Source organism: Bos taurus, chromosome X (assembly GCF_002263795.3).
Source record: "Bos taurus isolate L1 Dominette 01449 registration number 42190680 breed Hereford chromosome X, ARS-UCD2.0, whole genome shotgun sequence".
NCBI lineage: Eukaryota > Metazoa > Chordata > Mammalia > Artiodactyla > Bovidae > Bos > Bos taurus.
This window is the reverse complement of record NC_037357.1, coordinates 85,278,127-85,295,038: the sequence shown is the minus strand read 5'-3', so window position 1 is coordinate 85,295,038 and position 16,912 is coordinate 85,278,127. Positions and strand designations below refer to the sequence as shown.

At 39.0% G+C, this 16,912-nt stretch overlaps 1 protein-coding gene across 1 annotated transcript; it reads right to left on the bottom strand.

The window, feature by feature from the left end:
- Nucleotides 1-267: 267 nt before the first annotated feature.
- Nucleotides 268-1,364, bottom strand: LOC100140878 (large ribosomal subunit protein P1). The gene is made up of 3 exons (XM_059883835.1): nucleotides 1,321-1,364; nucleotides 953-1,076; nucleotides 268-892 (listed from the first exon to the last, which is right to left on the bottom strand). The coding sequence occupies exons 1-3, from the start codon at nucleotides 1,362-1,364 to the stop codon at nucleotides 680-682; spliced, it is 381 nt and encodes a 126-aa protein (XP_059739818.1). The 3' UTR covers nucleotides 268-679.
- Between the last annotated feature and the right edge of the window lie 15,548 nt (nucleotides 1,365-16,912).

The following is a 16,912-nucleotide window of genomic DNA, read 5'->3' as shown; positions in this document are numbered from 1 at the left end:
CTGTGTCAAAATCAGTTGGGCATGTTGTATTTGGCTGTTTGGGGGCTATTTCTAGGTTCACTATTCTGTTTTACTGTTATACCTGTCTATCCCTCTGTGAATACCAAGCAGTCTTTCTTAAAATTCATTTTTAATTGGAAGATAATCACTTTACAATGTTGAATTGGTTTCTGCTGTACAACACCAAACAATCTTGATTACTGTAGGTATGTATTTCTTTATTCTTCTTCAAAACTGTTTTAACCATTCAAGGTTTTTGCCTTTCTATATAAATTTTGGAATAAGCCTGTCTCTATCTACAAGAACCTTGCTGGGATTTTGATAGGAATTGTGTTGAAACTATAGATCAATTTGGGGCAAATTGAAATCTATACTATACTGAGTCTTCTAACCCATAAACACAATATATATCTCTCCATTTATTTAGATATTCTTTGATTTCTTTCATTGCATTTTGGAATTTTCAGCATGCAGATCGTGTACCTGTTTTGTTAAGTGTATACCATATTTCATTTTCTTTGGAGTGACTGTAAATAATATTGTGTTTAGAATTTCACCTTCTTTATTCCTTATTAATATATAGAAATGCAGTTAATTTGGGTGTTGATCTTGTATTCTTTGACTTTTTTTTTTTTCAGCAAAGAGCTCAGCTTTTTATTGAATGTGTTACTAAAAAGGTTTAGTCAAAAAGACAAAAGCCCATGTCATCATTAGACTCTTCAGATTCTTCTTTCCTTGCTTTTACTTTCTTCTTAGCTGAGGCAGCAATGGTGGAGGGGACAGGACCTCCTGAGGGGACAGGACCTCCTGCGGGATCAGCACCAGCTGCTGGGGCAAGTCCTCCAGCTCCCACGTTGCAGATGAGGCTCCCGATGTTGACATTGGCCAAAGCCTTTCCAAACAAGCCTGGTCAGAAAGGTTCAACATTTACACCGGCTGCTTTAATGAGGGCATTGATCTTACACTCTGTGTCCTGCAGGATGAGGGCCGAGTAGATGCAGGCGAGCTCCAAGGAGGCTATGGTGCATGCGAGTATGGTGCAGGCAAGTGCCTGGTGGGGGCTGCCGGGAACCCTGCTAGTCGCCCAGATGAAGTGAGGGTCTCACCCTAGCGGGGCCTTAGCTTCCTTGGAAGGACCGTGTACCTTAGCGGCAGCTGAGGAAAGCCTTTGACTTTGTTGAATCCACTTATTATTTAGTCTTAGCAGTTTTTTGGGTAGATTCTTTGGGATTTTCTCCACAGACAATCATGTTGTCCATGAATATGGACAGTTTTATTTCTTCCTTTCCAATCAGTATGCCTTTTATTTCCTTTTTTTGCCTTATTGTGCAGATGAGAACTTTCAGAGTGGCCTGAGCAGACATCCTTCCCGTGTTCCCTATATTAGGGGGAAACATTCCATCTTTCACCATTAAGAAAACTGTTAGTTGCTGTGTATTTGTTTTTGTAGATGCTTTTTTTGTCAAGTTGAGCAGATACCCTTCTATTCCTAATTTTCTGAGAGTTTTTATCATGAATGAATGGTGAATTTTGTCAGGTGCTTTTTCTACATTACTTGATATGAACATATGATTTTTCTTCTATAGCCTGTGGATATCATAGTTTAGTTTACATTGATTGAATATTGATTTTTTAACTAATCTTGCATAACTGGAATAAACCCTACTTGGTGATGGTATAATTGTTTTTATACCTTTCTGGATTCTATATCACTAATAATTTGTTGCAGATTTCTGTGTCAAAGTCCCTAAAAGAAGTTTGGAGAGTTTTTTCATAGTGTGTTTGTCTGGTTTTTGTATTAGGTGAATACTGGCCTCATAATATGAGTAGAGAAGTTGTACAGAAAAGAGTTAACATAGCAGGCCCTTGGTGGGCCTCTGGGAACTGGGATTTCAGGAGGATTTCCACCATCCCCAGAACTGATAAGAGTGACTCACTATGCCTAAACTGTTTGTACAAATGTGATTTATGCTGGGACTAAAATTCAAGTCTCCTGATTTCCAAGCTGTGCGGAAGAGTTAACATAGCAGGCTGACTGTTATCCTTTGAAAGGCCTGTTTGCAAAGTTGGTTCTTTGATGGCATCTGGAAACTTGGATTTGGGGTGAGTTCCTCCCATTCCAAGGACTGATAAGAATAGCCCACTCTGCCTAAACTGTACAAACAGTATGGTTTATGTTGATCATCTGCTTTCCTTCTGGGAGTCTGGAATTTTGGTAAGTGCTAAGCAGTGAGTGCCTATATGATCAACTCTCAATAAATGCCCTAGGAACTAAGTTTCTAATGAGCTTCCCTGATAGACAGCATTTCGCATGTGTTGTCACAACTCTGCTGGAGGACATAAGTATATCCTGTGTGACTCCACTGGGAGAGGACTCTTAGAACCTTGTACCTGGTTTTCTCTGGATTTTGCCCATGTGCCTTTTTCCTTTGAAGGTTTTGCTCCGTTCTCTTTCACTGTAATAAATAATAGCCTTGAGTCTGATTGTATGCTGAGGTCCCAGTGAATCATTGTGCATGAGCACAGGGATGGTCTTGGAAACCCCTTACACAGAAATGCTCCCTTCTCTTTGATATTCTGGAAAAGACTGTGGAAAATTGGTGTTAATTCTTTAAATGTTTGGTAGAATTTTCCAGTGAAACCATGTGGACCTGGAACTTTTCTTCCCAAGACCTTTTAAATTACAAATCTAATTTCTTTAATAGTTATTGGACCATTCAGATTATAAATTTCATATTTTCTGAGTTGTGATAATTTGTGTTTTTCAAGGAATCAGTCCATTTTATCTAAGTTGTCGAATTTATACACATAGGGTTTTTCATAGTATTCCTTTTTTAAAAAAATATATTTATTTATTTTTACACCACATGGCATTCAGGATCTTGGTTTCCTGACCAGGGATTGAACCTATGTCCCCTGCAGTCGAAGTTCAGAGTCCTAGTTACTGGACTACCAGGGAATTCCCCATAGTATTCCTTAAAAAAAAAAAAAAAAAAAAAAACCACATCCATCATCTCACATATTTACTCTCTTTTTCTTTCGTGAGAACATTTAAGTTCTACTTTCTTAGCAATTTCAATTATACAATATAGTATTATCAACTATACTCACAATGTTATACATTAGAGTCTCAGACCTTCTTCATTTTATAGCTGAAAGTTTGTTTGTTTTTTTTTTTGCCCACGTGGCATGTGGGATCTTAGTTCCCAGACCAAGGACCAAACCTGTGTCCCCTATTGTGGAGGCACGGAGTCCTAACCACTGAACCACCCGGGAATCCCCTGGAAGTTTGTACCATTAAACCAACATCTCTCAGTTCTCCCTACTCCATCAGTCCCTGGCAACCACTATTCTATTCTCTGTTTCTATCAGTTTAACTTAAAAATTTCACATGTAAGTGATACCATGCAGTATTTGTCTTTCTCTGACTTATTTCACGTAACATAATGCCCTCCAGATTCATCAATGTTGTCACAAATAATAGGATTTCCTTCTCTTTTTTTAAGGCTGAGTGATATTCTTGAATATATGGTATATAAATAAATATATATATACACATATATCATATTTACTTGATCCATTACTTGATCTGTTGACACTCTTAGGTTGCCTCCATACCTTGGCTCTTGTGAATATTGCTACCTTGAACATAGGAGTGCAGATATTTCACGAGATCCTGATTTCCATTCCTTTGGATATATTCCCAGAAGTGGAATTCCTGGATCATATGGTAGCTTTTTTTTTGGGGGGGGGTGTTCCTAATGTCAAAGAAATACAATAATTTGCAAGTTTCTTTTCCAAATAGTGACATTTTGGGGGTGTTCTCTGGTGGCTTAGTGGTTAGGATTCTGGGCGTTCATTGCTGTGGCCTGGGTTCAATCCCTGGTTAGGGAACTGAGATCTCACAAACCACACAATGTGGCCAAAAAAAAAAAAAGAGGGGGAGAGAAAAGCAAATAGTGACATTTTTAAATGAATATTTTGGTCACGGATTGACTATATGTTTGCTATAGGCAAACATTTCCATAGCATCTTTCTTCCAAAGACTTTGGGTACTGGGTTGAGAACTTTATTTCCCTTTCAATTGGCTGCAGGATCTGTGAAAAGATTTCTCTGGCTCATTTGTGATATTAGTGATTTATGTCTTCTCTCTTTTTAATCTTAGTCAATTAGTTCTATAGGTTTATAAATTTTATTGACCTTTTCAGAGAAACAGCTTTTTGTTTAATTGATTTTCTCTATTGTTTTCCTGTTTTTAAATTTCATTGATTTCTGTTCTTATCTTTGTTATTTCCTTCCTTCTGCTTGCTCACTTTGGGTTCATTTTCTTTTGTCCTTCTTTTTCTAGTCTCCTGTAATGGGAGCTTATATGATTGATTTGAGACCTTTCCTCTTTTCTAATGTAAGCATTTAGTTCTAAATTCCCATGCCAGCACTATTTTAGCTACATTCCACAAATTTTGATGTGTTGTATTTTCAGTTTTATTCAGTTCAGTATATTTTTTAAAATTTCCCTTGAGATTTCCTTTCGACCTATGGATTAATGAAAAATGTGTTATTTAGTTTCCTAGTATTGGGGGATTTTCCTGTTGACTTTGTTATTGATTTCTAATTTGATTCCATTATGGTCTGAGAACATACTCTGTATGATATCAGTTCTTTGACATTTTGTTGAAGTTTGTTTTATGACTCAGAATATGAGCTATCTTGGTGAATGGTATTTGAAAAGAATGTGAATTATGTTTTTGGGTGGAGTGTCCTATAAATTAGGTCCTCTTGTTTTATGATGTTGTTGAGCTGTATAATCTTGCTGATTTTATGTTTAGTAGTTCTATTGCTGAGAATGAGTATTGAAGTTTCCAACTATAGTTATAGATATGTCTGTTTCTCCTTCCAGTTCTATTAGAGTTTACTTCATGTGTTTTGAAGCCCTGTGTTTGGTGCATACACATTTAGGATTGCTATGTCTTCCTGGTGAATTGACTCTTTTATCACTATGTAATATTCCTCTTCATCCCTATAATTTTGTTTGCTCCGAAGTCTACTTTATCTTATATTAATATAGCCACTCCTAGTTTTATAAATTAATGTTTAAATAGTATATCCTTTTCTATCATTTTACTTTCTACCTATCCATGTTATACATGAAGTGAGTTTCTTGTAGCCAACATATAGTAGGGTATTTTTAAAAGCCATTCTGTTAAATGCCATTAAAATACAGAGCTATTTTTTTTAAATTTTATTTTATTTTTAAACTTTACATAATTGTATTAGTTTTGCCAAATATCAAAATGAATCCACCACAGGTATACATGTGTTCCCCATCCTGAACCCTCCTCCCTCCTCCCTCCCCATACCATCCCTCTGGGTCGTCCCAGTGCACTAGCCCCAAGCATCCAGTATCGTGCATCGAACCTGGACTGGCAACTCGTTTCTTACATGATATTTTACATGTTACAATGTCATTCTCCCAAATCTTCCCACCCTCTCCCTCTCCCACAGAGTCCATAAGACTATTCTATACATCAGTGTCTCTTTTGCTGTCTCGTACACGGGGTTATTGTTACCATCTTTCTAAATTCCATATATATGCGTTAGAATACTGTATAAAATACAGAGCTATTTTTAACTCATGTATTTATACTATTTACCTTTAGCATAGTCATTGATACCTTAGGGCTAAAGTCTAATGTTTTCTTATTTGCTTTTTGTTTTCCCCTCAATTTCTCATTCCTCTGTTTTCCTTTTCTTGCCTAACTGTAGGTTGCTTGAATATTTTTTTAGAATTCCATTTTGATTTGCATTGTTTTTTTGAGTATATCCTTTTATATAGTTTTTGTTTTTTTTTTTTGCCCTGCCTTATGGCATGAAGGATCTTAGTTCCTGGACTAGGAATTGAACCCAGGCCCCCAGCTGTGGAAGCACAGAGGCCTAACCACTGGACCACTAGGGAATTCCTTGTATAGTTTTCTTAATGTTTGCTCTAGATATTAAAATACACATATGTAATATCACAGTGTACTATGGCCATAATTTTACCAATTCTAGTAAAGTGTAGAAATCTTATTTTCATTTATATCCCTTTACCCTCCCACTTTTAAAATACAGTTTTCTTATCTATTTCTCTGTATACATGAAACCCAACATCAGATGGTGTTATAATTTTGTTTCAACAATCCATCATGATTGAAAAAATTCATGAGAAGGATAATCTACTATATTTATCCTTATTTTGACACATTTGTTTCCCTTCATTTTTTTAAAATTAATTTATTTTAATTGGAGGATAATTACTTTACAATATTGTGATGGTTTCTTGTTTCCCTTTCTTTCTAAAGTTCCGAGCTTCCTTCTGTTATCATTTCCATTGTGTTTGGAGAGTTTCCCTTTACCATTCACTAATAGTAAGTCTGTTAATAAAAAATGTTATAAGTTTTCTCTTATCCAGGAATGTCTTTATTTCCCCTTTATTCCTGAAGGATATTTTGCTGATCATGGAATTCAGGTTTGATTTTTTTTTTTTTTTTGCTGTACTGTACGGCTTGCAGATCTTAATTCCCCAACAAGGAATTGAACCCATTCCCTCAACAGTTAAAGCATGGAGTCTTAACCACTGGACCACCAGTGAATTCCCAGATATGACTATTCTTTTCTCCCATCATTTGAAAAATGTGTTACTTCCTTCTAGCCTTTGTAATTTTTGACGAGAAATTCACCATCATCTAAATCAGTGTTATTCTGCAGATAATGCATTTTTTTCCCCTCTAGCTTCTTTCAAGATTTGTTTTCTTTATCTTTAGTTTTCAGAAATTATTTATGATATGTCTTAGTGTGGATATTTTTTAGTTTTCCTATCTGGGTTTCACTGAGCTTCTTGAATTTGTAAATTCATGTCTTTCACCAAATTTGGGACATTTGCAGCCATTATTTCTTTAAATTCGTTTTCACTTCTCTTTCAGTGACTTCAATTTTATGAATATTAGCACTTTTTTTGTTACTGTCCAACAACAGGGGAAGTTTTACCCCTCTTTTCTCTCTTTTGTTCAGATTGGAGAAATATTATTGTTCTGTCCTCAATCATAGTCTAGTGAGAGCAGGGAGTACTAACCACTGGACTGCCAGGGAATTCTCTCTCCATTTGTTTCAAGAGAATTTGTAATTGTTCACTGAAACATTTTTTATGACAGCTACGCTATAGTTCGTTCAAGATAACTATAACCTCTGATTGATCTCAGTGGTATATCCGTTAATTCTCTTTTCCCAGTCAAGGTGTGATTTTACTAGATCCTGGTATGATGAGTGTTTTTCTATTGTCTCTTGGACATTTTGCACATTAGGAGACTCTGGATACTACTTAAATCTTCTATTTCAGCAGGCAGTAATCCTATTTAGGTTTAGTGTACAGGTGCTAGCCTTCTTTTGTGGGCTGTGGTTCCAATGACAATTTTGTTTTTAGAACCTTTGCAGTACTATCCCTGTCTGCTTTGTTTGTGTACTATTTGAAACGACCTTGACAAGTGAAGAGGTATTCCACACTGTAGTTCAGTTCTCAGACCTTCAAACATGTTGATTTAGTCGGTTTTTCCTTGTGGTCAGTCAGGTATCTTTCCAGGACTTCTATACAGATTTAAAGAATCCCGCCCCAGCTCCCTCCTCTTTGAGATCCTCTCTTCACTTTCTTATTGAGAGAATGAGGGCAATAGTTGCCACTGGCAGACAAGGGTAAAAGTCTAGACCTCTCACTTGGTCTCCACTGACACAGCAGGCAGGGGGAGGGGCTCTCTGGATCCTCTCTTTGTGCTTTGTGGGAGAGGAGTGACAGAGATCCAAACTCCCCCGTGTGCTCTCAGCCAACACCCGTGGTGGGAGAGGAAAGTGACTCCCCACCACCTGCCACTTGATGGGGGTCAGGAGATCCTGTGCCTCCCTGGTCTTGGCATGTCACCAGGTTGAGGGGAGGGGGTTGGGAGATGCCAGGCCTGCTGGGGCTGAAAGTGCTAGCCCTGGCTACCTGGTGTTGCCGGGTGGGCCACAGTGGTGTGGATTTCTTGCCGGCAGAGCACAGAACCATCCCCACCCCCACCTTCCCCTCCCCCCTACTCCCACCCATGCCAGTGTGGCTGCCACTGTGGCTCCAGCTTGCTCTCCATGAGGGGTGGAGTGGGGGTAGGGAGGGCTTCCCAGGCCGTCTGGTGCTACGGCACTCCCACTCACACGGTTTGTGCTCTTTGAGGAAGAAGAAAGCATAGGAAAGCATTTTCCCTAGCTGACTACAGCTACAGAATGGAGGACCAAAGTCTAGTGCCGGTCCTCACTTGCTGTCAAAAAGGTTTCTCTCCTCTGGACTCGGTTTCTCTCCTTTCCAGGTACTTTGGCCAGAAAGAACAGGTTTTTCTTCGACTTTGTTTGTTTTTGTTTGCTTCGGTCTGCTATAATTGGAGATTCTAGGTTTCAGGCTTCTCCAGCACCCAATCTGGAATATTGAGAAACCAGGGACCTCACCTCTATGTTTCCTCAAGTCCTGTGGTATCTGGCCAGCCCACATTCCTCTTTCCAGCACCAGATTCTCTTTATGATGGACTTTTCTTCTTGTCTGGAACATGAAGTTACCTCATCATTTAAAAGAAATTAATGAAATGATTAACAAAGAGATTTTTGTTTCACTTGGAAAACAGAAAGAATTTGCCATCATGATGACTTCAGCTTGCACTTTAAAGCCAAAACTATTTTTCTTTTTCTTTCTTTTTTTAATTTGTAAATTAGAAGTACTAATGCTTGGACTTCAGTGGAGAGAGACTTTCAGAAGGCCTAGGGGACTGTGTATCTGTCTTTGTTGAGCCAGTCCTTGATGAAACTGGATGCAAGATCTTTATACTGCCTATGCAGACATTATGATGTGTAGCTTGCCCGAAATGGGCTCAGGGGGACTGAAAGTGAAAAGGCCAAAGAAATACAGTGAACTAAATTATCACTCTTGGCAAGACCTTCCATCCTTCTCTTTTCTTTCCAGTCTCTCTTACCCATCACACCAATTTTATATGATAAAAATCAATAATAGGCCCCATTTTCCTTAGACAAGCAAAAGAGCTACTTTCCATATAATTTCATCTGTCTGTGTACTGTAATATATGTGTAAATCCATAGACAAATGGTCTGGAAGAATACAGACCAAATTGATGATGGTAGTTATCAATGGGGAGTAGGAATCAAAGAGGATTTTAGATTTATTTCCATTTTTCTCAGGGAAAATAAAATGGTATTATTTGTGTGAAAGTGAAAGTTTCTCAGTCATGTCTGACCCTTTGCAACCCCATGGACTATATGCTGCTGCTAAGTCGCTTCAGTCGTGTCGGACTCTGTGCGACCCCATAGACGGCAGCACACCAGGCGCCCCCGTCCCTGGGATTCTCCAGGCAAGAACACTGGAGTGGGTTGCCATTTCCTTCTCCAATGCATGAAAGTGAAAAGTGAAAGGGAAGTCGCTCAGTCGTGTCCGACTCTTCACGACCCCATGGACTGCAGCCTACCAGGCTCCTCCGTCCATGGGATTTTCCAGGCAAGGGTACTGGAGTGGGGTGCCATCATTCTCCAAGTCAGAATACTAGAGTGGGTAGCCTTTCCCTTCTCCAGGGGATCTTCCCAACCCAGGGGTCGAACCCAGGTCTCCTGCATTGCAGGTGGATTCTTTACCAGTTGAGCCACAATTAACAATTAATAATAAAACAAAATAACCCGTGCATCTGCCAGGCCACATGAGAAAGACTGATAAGGAAAAGAATTTAAGATATGCTCCCTTTTCCTCAGCCAAATATTCCTCAGCCAAATAATTCAGACTTGTGAAATCTGATGACACCTAACCTTTGTTCAGAACTTTGCGTCTATGACTCAGGAACATTTTCAGATAAAATTTGAAAAATTGTTGATTTTTCAAACAAAAAAGCAATTGTAAACACATGGAGAATTTTATCTGCACTCGTGGTTGAAACGATAACATGTAAACATGCACGTAAGTAAATACAAAAGAAACTACAGTGAAAGAGTATAGCCAGTGTGATAAATTCACAAGCACTGGTAACCTCGGTTGATTCTTTGCTATATATTGATATCCAAAATAATTCTATCAAATAGAAACAATCTGCAAAGAACATTGGAGAGAACTTTTAATTCACAGGATTTCACTTGTGAAGGCTACCATGGAAGGAGACAGAAAATCAATGTACGGAGAATCTAGTGTGTTTCAAGTGTTTCAACTTACATTTTGTCATCTAATCCTTCCCCAAACCCTCCAGATAGTAATCATTATTCCCACTTCACAGGTACACAGACTGAGATTGAGAGAGAAAATAACTTTCCCCACACCATTAACAGAGAGTAGATATGCTTCAAACAAAATGCTTTTTACTCTTGTGTAGGTTTCATTATTTAAAACATCCACCATTTTTATATCAAGTGAAGGTAAAAATTGTCAATTAATCTAGCCCAATATTCATTAAACATTTGTTGCATGATGGGAATTCCCTGGCGGTGCAGTGGTTATGACTCAGCACTTTCACTGCTGGGACCTGGGTTCAATCCCTGATCAGAAAACTAAGATCCTAAAAGCTGTGCAACACAGCCAAATAAATAGATAATACATGATTTACAGATGAAGAAATACACACCTATTCCTTGAAATACTTTGTTCCTTTTTAGGAAGAAACTGCAACTTAGTTGGAGAACTAGTTTTCTTACCAATAGAAAGTGAAAGTCCCTCAGTTGTGTCCGACTCTTTGAGACTCCATGGATAGTCCATGGAATTCTCCATGCCAGAATAGTGGAGTGGGTAGCCTTCCCTTCTCCGGGGGATCTTCCTAACCCAGGGATCAAACCCAGGTCTTCTGCATTGCAGGCAGATTCTTTATCAACTACGCTATCAGGGAAGCCCAATAAGCTGAAAACAATTTAGTGGAATCAAGCAATAGCATACACCCAATGGGTGAGTTATAATCAATGAAGTTTCCTGTTACCAGCTGGCTAATGACCTTTATAGACCAAATATGTATTAATGCTGATGCGACAGACTGATAATATTGGCTCTCTCTCTTCTTGGAAGCTCATCCAGGTTTGTGATTTATTATTACAAAGAACAAAGTGTTCTGATGGAATTTGAACACAAAATAAATACCAAGCAACACCATTAGTGTTACAGGGCTAGGCTATAGTTCCTAACTATTCATTTAACAGTAATCAAGATAGGGGTGTGAAGGCAATTTGTAGATATGATTCAAGTCTATAAACAGTTGACTTAAAGTGAGGAAGATTATCCTAGATAATCTGGGTGGACCTAATTCAATCAGTTTAAGGCCTTAGGAGCTAGGGCTTCCCTGAAGAAGAAATCCTACCCATAAACAGCAGCATCAGCTTGTGCCTCAGAGCTTCAGCCTGCCCATCCTGATACCCCCATCTACAGGCTTCAGATTTTGGACTTACCTAGCCAGCCCCCAATCACCTAAGCCAATTCCTTGATTCTGTTTCTCTGGTGGAATCCTGAATGATACAACCACTGTCTTTACTTTTATGTATAAATCCAGAATCTAGAACTTTGTCTTCTCTCCTTAGATAGGATTTTTCTAGATTGGAAATTTCAAAAGGGATGAACTGTCTGATTCCAGAGGATGCTCAACTTTAGAGACTAACCATCATTTTCCATATTAGAAGTAAACTGCACCATGTGTGGCTTAGGAGAGAGTGGATCCTTTTGGAAACCATCATCTAAGTGACTTTTCAGAAGTCTCTGTATCTGACTTTCTGAAGATATAAGCACCAGGATCTTATGGCATAGACAGAAGGCCATGAAAACTGTTCCAGGCCTTCTCTACTCTAGTCAAAGCCATCCATAAATTATGCATCTCTAATGACCAGTTTTCATTCCAATCCCAAAGAAAGGCAATGCCAAAGAATGCTCAACCTACCGCAGAATTGCACTCATCTCACATGCTAGTAAAGTAATGCTCAAAATTCTCCAAGCCAGGCTTCAGCAATACATGAACCATGAACTTCCAGATGTTCAAGCTGGTTTTAGAAAAGGCAGAGGAACCAGAGATCAAATTGCCAACATCTGCTGGATCATGGAAAAAGCCAGAGAGTTCCAGAAAAACATCTATTTCTGCTTTATTGACTATGCCAAAGCCTTTGACTGTGTGGATCACAATAAACTGTGGAAAATTCTGAAAGAGATGGGAATACCAGACCACCTGACCTGCCTCTTGAGAAACCTATATGCAGGTCAGGAAGCAAAAGTTAGAACTGGACATGGAACAACAGACTGGTTCCAAATAGGAAAAGGAGTATGTCAAGGCTGTATATTGTCACCCTGCTTATTGAACTTCTATGCAGAGTACATCATGAGAAACACTGGGCTGGAAGAAGGACAAGCTGGAATCAAGATTGCCGGGAGAAATATCAATAACCTCAGATATGCAGATGACACCACCCTTATGGCAGAAAATGAAGAAGAACTAAAAAGCCTCTTGATGAAAGTGAAAGATGAGAGTGAAAAAGTTGGCTTAAAGCTCAACATTCAGAAAACGAAGATCATGGCATGTGGTCCCATCACTCGATGGGAAATAGATGGGGAAACAGTGGAAATAGTGTCAGACTTTATTTTTTTGGGCTCCAAAATCACTGCAGATGGTGACTGCAGCCATGAAATTAAAAGACGCTTACTCCTTGGAAAGAAAATTATGACCAACCTAGATAGCATATTAAAAAGCAGAGACATTACTTTGCCAACAAAGGTCTGTCTAGTCAAGGCTATGATTTTTCCAGTAGTCATGTATGGATGTGAGAGTTGGACTGTGAAGAAAGCTGAGCACTGAAGAATTGATGCTTCTGAACTGTGGTGTTGGAGAAGACTCTTGAGAGTCCCATGGACTGCAAGGAGATCCAATCAGTCCATTCTGAAGGAGATCAGTCCTGGGTGTTCTTTGGAAGGAATGATGCTAAAGCTGAAACTCCAGTACTTTGGCTACCTGATGCGAAGAGTTGACTCATTGGAAAAGACTCTGATGCTGGGAGGGATTGGGGGCAGGAGGAGAAGGGGACGACAGAGGATGAGATGGCTGGATGGCATCACCAACTCGATGGACGTGAGTTTGAGTGAACTCCCTGAGATGGACAGGGAGGCTTGGCATGCTGCCATTCATGGGGTCACAAAGAGTCAGACACGACTGAGCGACTGAACTGAACTGAACTGAATGGTATACATGTTTTTTTTTGTTGTTGTTTTGTTTCTTTGAATCACAACAGCAATAATTTGGTTCCTGAAGTTCTTCAGAAATTTCTTGGGAATTTTTTTACTCCTCTGAGATATTTTACCCAAATGATCTCATTCCATTCTTTATTCCTCTGAAAAAACTTTTGGGCTATTTGGGGAAATGTTCTTAAACTTTCCCCCTCCCATTTGTTTGTGGTATATTCTAAACTATACAGATTGTAAGTTTCATGTTGCAAATACTGATAGTTGCTTACCAAATAGTCATTTTGATCTTTTGATCTTACTGTCAGAACCTCAATTTTCCAGGGAGACAATATGCGCAGTAAGAATAGGGAATACTTTCTAGAAGGTAGGATGGCCATTTGATTGAGCTCTGGCAAATGAGATATAAGTAGAAGTCCACTGAGTGAGACTTCTGGGAAAGTTAGTATTTTCCCAATGGAAAAGTACAGACTTAGCTGGCCTTTTGGCATTCCCCTTCTGTGTTATTTCTACCTAGAAAGCAGTCACATACTTAGAGGTATGAAAGACATGTTACTGGCATAACAAAAAAGTTAACATGATGGCAGAGCAGGAAGATACAACCTAGGATCTTAAACACATTTTGGAGTTGTTGGGCTGCCTAGCTGCCTAGCTTAAGACGTTGTTACATATGACTCATCATCTCAGCTCATAAAAGTTCAATGTTCTTAGGTATTTGCATTAGAGTACTAGAGGGCTTCCCTTGTAACTCAGTCGGTAAAGGATCTGCCTGTAGTGCAGGAGACCCGGGTTCGATCCCTGGGTTGGGAAGATCCCCTGGAGAAGGAAATGGCAAGCCACTCCAGTATCCTTGCCTGGAAAATCTCATGGACAGAGGAGCCTGGTGGACTGCAGTCCATGGGGTCGCAAAGAGTCCGGCACGACTGAGTGACTAACACTAACTAGAGTACTAGAGCCCCCTATACGTGTTTATATTTGTATTCATCCAACCAGTATTCTCTCTTCTTGGAAGCTTGTTCAGGCTTGTGATTTATTTTCACAAAGATCAAAGTGTTCTGATGGAATTTAAAAACAAAATGAAACACCAACCAACACCATTAGTGTTACAGGGCTAGGTTATAGTTCCCAGCTATTCATTCAAACACTAATCTAGATGGAGATGTGAAGGTGCTTTGTAGATATGGTTCAAGTCTACAATCATTGGTATTCAAATCTACAATCAGGCAGTATTTGGCTGCCTGAGGCTAACAGATGGCAGGTACAGAAGTCTTGGTGTCTGTCCGCAGTGAATTTTGTGCCATTTTAGAAAAATAAGACACAAGAAAAGTAACACTTCAGAGTTCTGCATGATTAAGAAGAGTTAACACTAGTCTAGAAATTTTACTTTATTTCACTGAGTACTCAAAATAACTGAAAAACAGGCATTATTTTCATTTTACAGAGGATAAAACTATAGACATATATGGCTTTTGGAGATCTACAAAGGTAGTATACATAGCAGAATTTAAGTCAAATCCAGATCTGATGGTTCTCAAATCCATAATTGTTCTTTGCAACTCTGATCTGACTTGTTCAAATGATCAGAGGCCAGTGGCTTACTGGAGGAGATAGAAATAAGGCCGGTCCTGAAAGAAGGGCAGAATTTGAAGCTTTGGGGTAAGGGGGTGGGCAGTAAGAATGATCAAAGTTTCCAGGCATGGAGAGGAACATAAGCAAAGATCAGTTTTCATTGATCATGACTATTCTACAGTCAGGAGATCAAACGGCTAAAGTGGAGGACTGAGCTCTTTAGACAAGTAACTGTTGACTTTTGTCAGCATCCTGTGATAGCTGCTGTGGGCTATACCAAAGTTAATTTTGTGGAAGTACCTGGCATGTAGTCGTTGCTCAGTTTTTAAAAAATGTATTTTATTGAATTATAGTTGATTTATGTTAATTTCTCTTGTATAGCAAAGTGATTCAGTTATACACACATGTATATATTCTTTTTCATATTCTTTTCCATTATGATTTATTACAGGTTATTGAACATAGTTCCCTGTGCTATACAGTAGGACCTTTATCCATAGTAGTTGTTTATCTATTCTACATATAATAGTTTGCATCTGCTAATCCCAGACTCCCAATTCATCCCTCCACTACTCCCCTCCACTTGGTTTTTTATGTTATTTTTGTTCTTTAAGAAAGTGGTCCTAGACTTGAAAATGAAAGTGTTCATCATTTGGATTACTCCAAAAGTTGACGATCTGGCTTGGGAGAGAAATTTAAGAGTTCCACAATAGGAAGTGTCACAAGATGCTGTGAGATTAATGGTAACAAAACCACCCCCAAAGGGAGATTGAGGTTGATATATACATACTAATGAGAAACTACTGTATAGCACAGGAAACTCTACTCATTGCTCTATGGTGGCGAAAATGGGAAGGAAATCTAAAAAGAGTGGGTATATGTATATGTATGGTTGATTCACTTTGCTGCACAGCAAAAACTATTGTAGAGCAACAATACTCCAATAAAAATTAATTTAGAAAACTACCCCCAAAGGCTATGCTCTTTACTATGTAGGGCAAAACCCTGCAGTGTATGGAATGCATTGGAGGAAGCAAGCAAAGATCTTAAATAGGGTTTCTAGTGAGAAGACTCATATAAAAACCATGCAGCTACATTAAGTTGATGAGTATGGGCATGAAAAGGGGAGGATGGAGAATGGAAACATTTCAACATCAGAGCTAGTTAAGAGCTACCTAGCAAAAAAACCCAAAAAACAAAAAAAAATGTCTAGCAAGGGGTGGGTTGGGTGGGGGAAGAACATTCTACTATGACTCCAAAATGGCAATGGTATAACTGAGATAATTCTGTGTCATCAATGAAAACAAAGATGCCAGGACAGGGAGACCATCTAGGAAGGAGAAATGTGATGAGTTCAGTGTAGTATGTGGTGAGACCAGGAGAACAATTAAAATTTAACTACTGGAGTGGACATATTTGGTAGAGTTGAAGATTGAGCAATAGCAGTCAGATAAACAGCTGTCCTCAGTGGTTCTGGTTGAAGCTGTGAGAAAGGTTCATGGAGCCAAAGGAGAGGACATGGTGATCAAAGCAGAGGATTCACAACTGACCCTTGTACTGTGATGACAGCTGAGATGGAAGAGGGAAAATGAAGGTAAGAGAATAAAAAAGAAATGAGCTATCCAAAGAAACTAAGTCTCAAAGAAGTAGGAAAAATTGAATCTAGCACAGTGCCTGGCCCAAGAAGCAGCGTTCAGTGAATTCATGGATGGTGGATAACTGCATCATTATCACAGGAACCAAGGTGGGAGAAAGTTTAAAGAACAAGGCAATGATTATCAGAGAAAAATGCTACAGGGAACAAAGTGTGATCTTAAAAAATAAAAGACAACAACTATCTATGGATCTTCATGAGAAGATTTAGAGGCACTCTTCTGAAATATAAGTGGCATTGACATTCACAGCAAAAAGTGGGAGGGGCTCCCCTGGTGGTCCAGTGGTTAAGACTCCATGCTTCCACTGCAGGGAGAACACATGCCAAGGAGGGCAGAGTAATGCACAGGAATAGCAACAGAAGATGTGCCACTGACGTGATAGTTATTTGGTTCCTATTCCTTCATCAAGTTGGATTCTTCCTCAACTCTCTCAGTCACTCAGGAAACACCT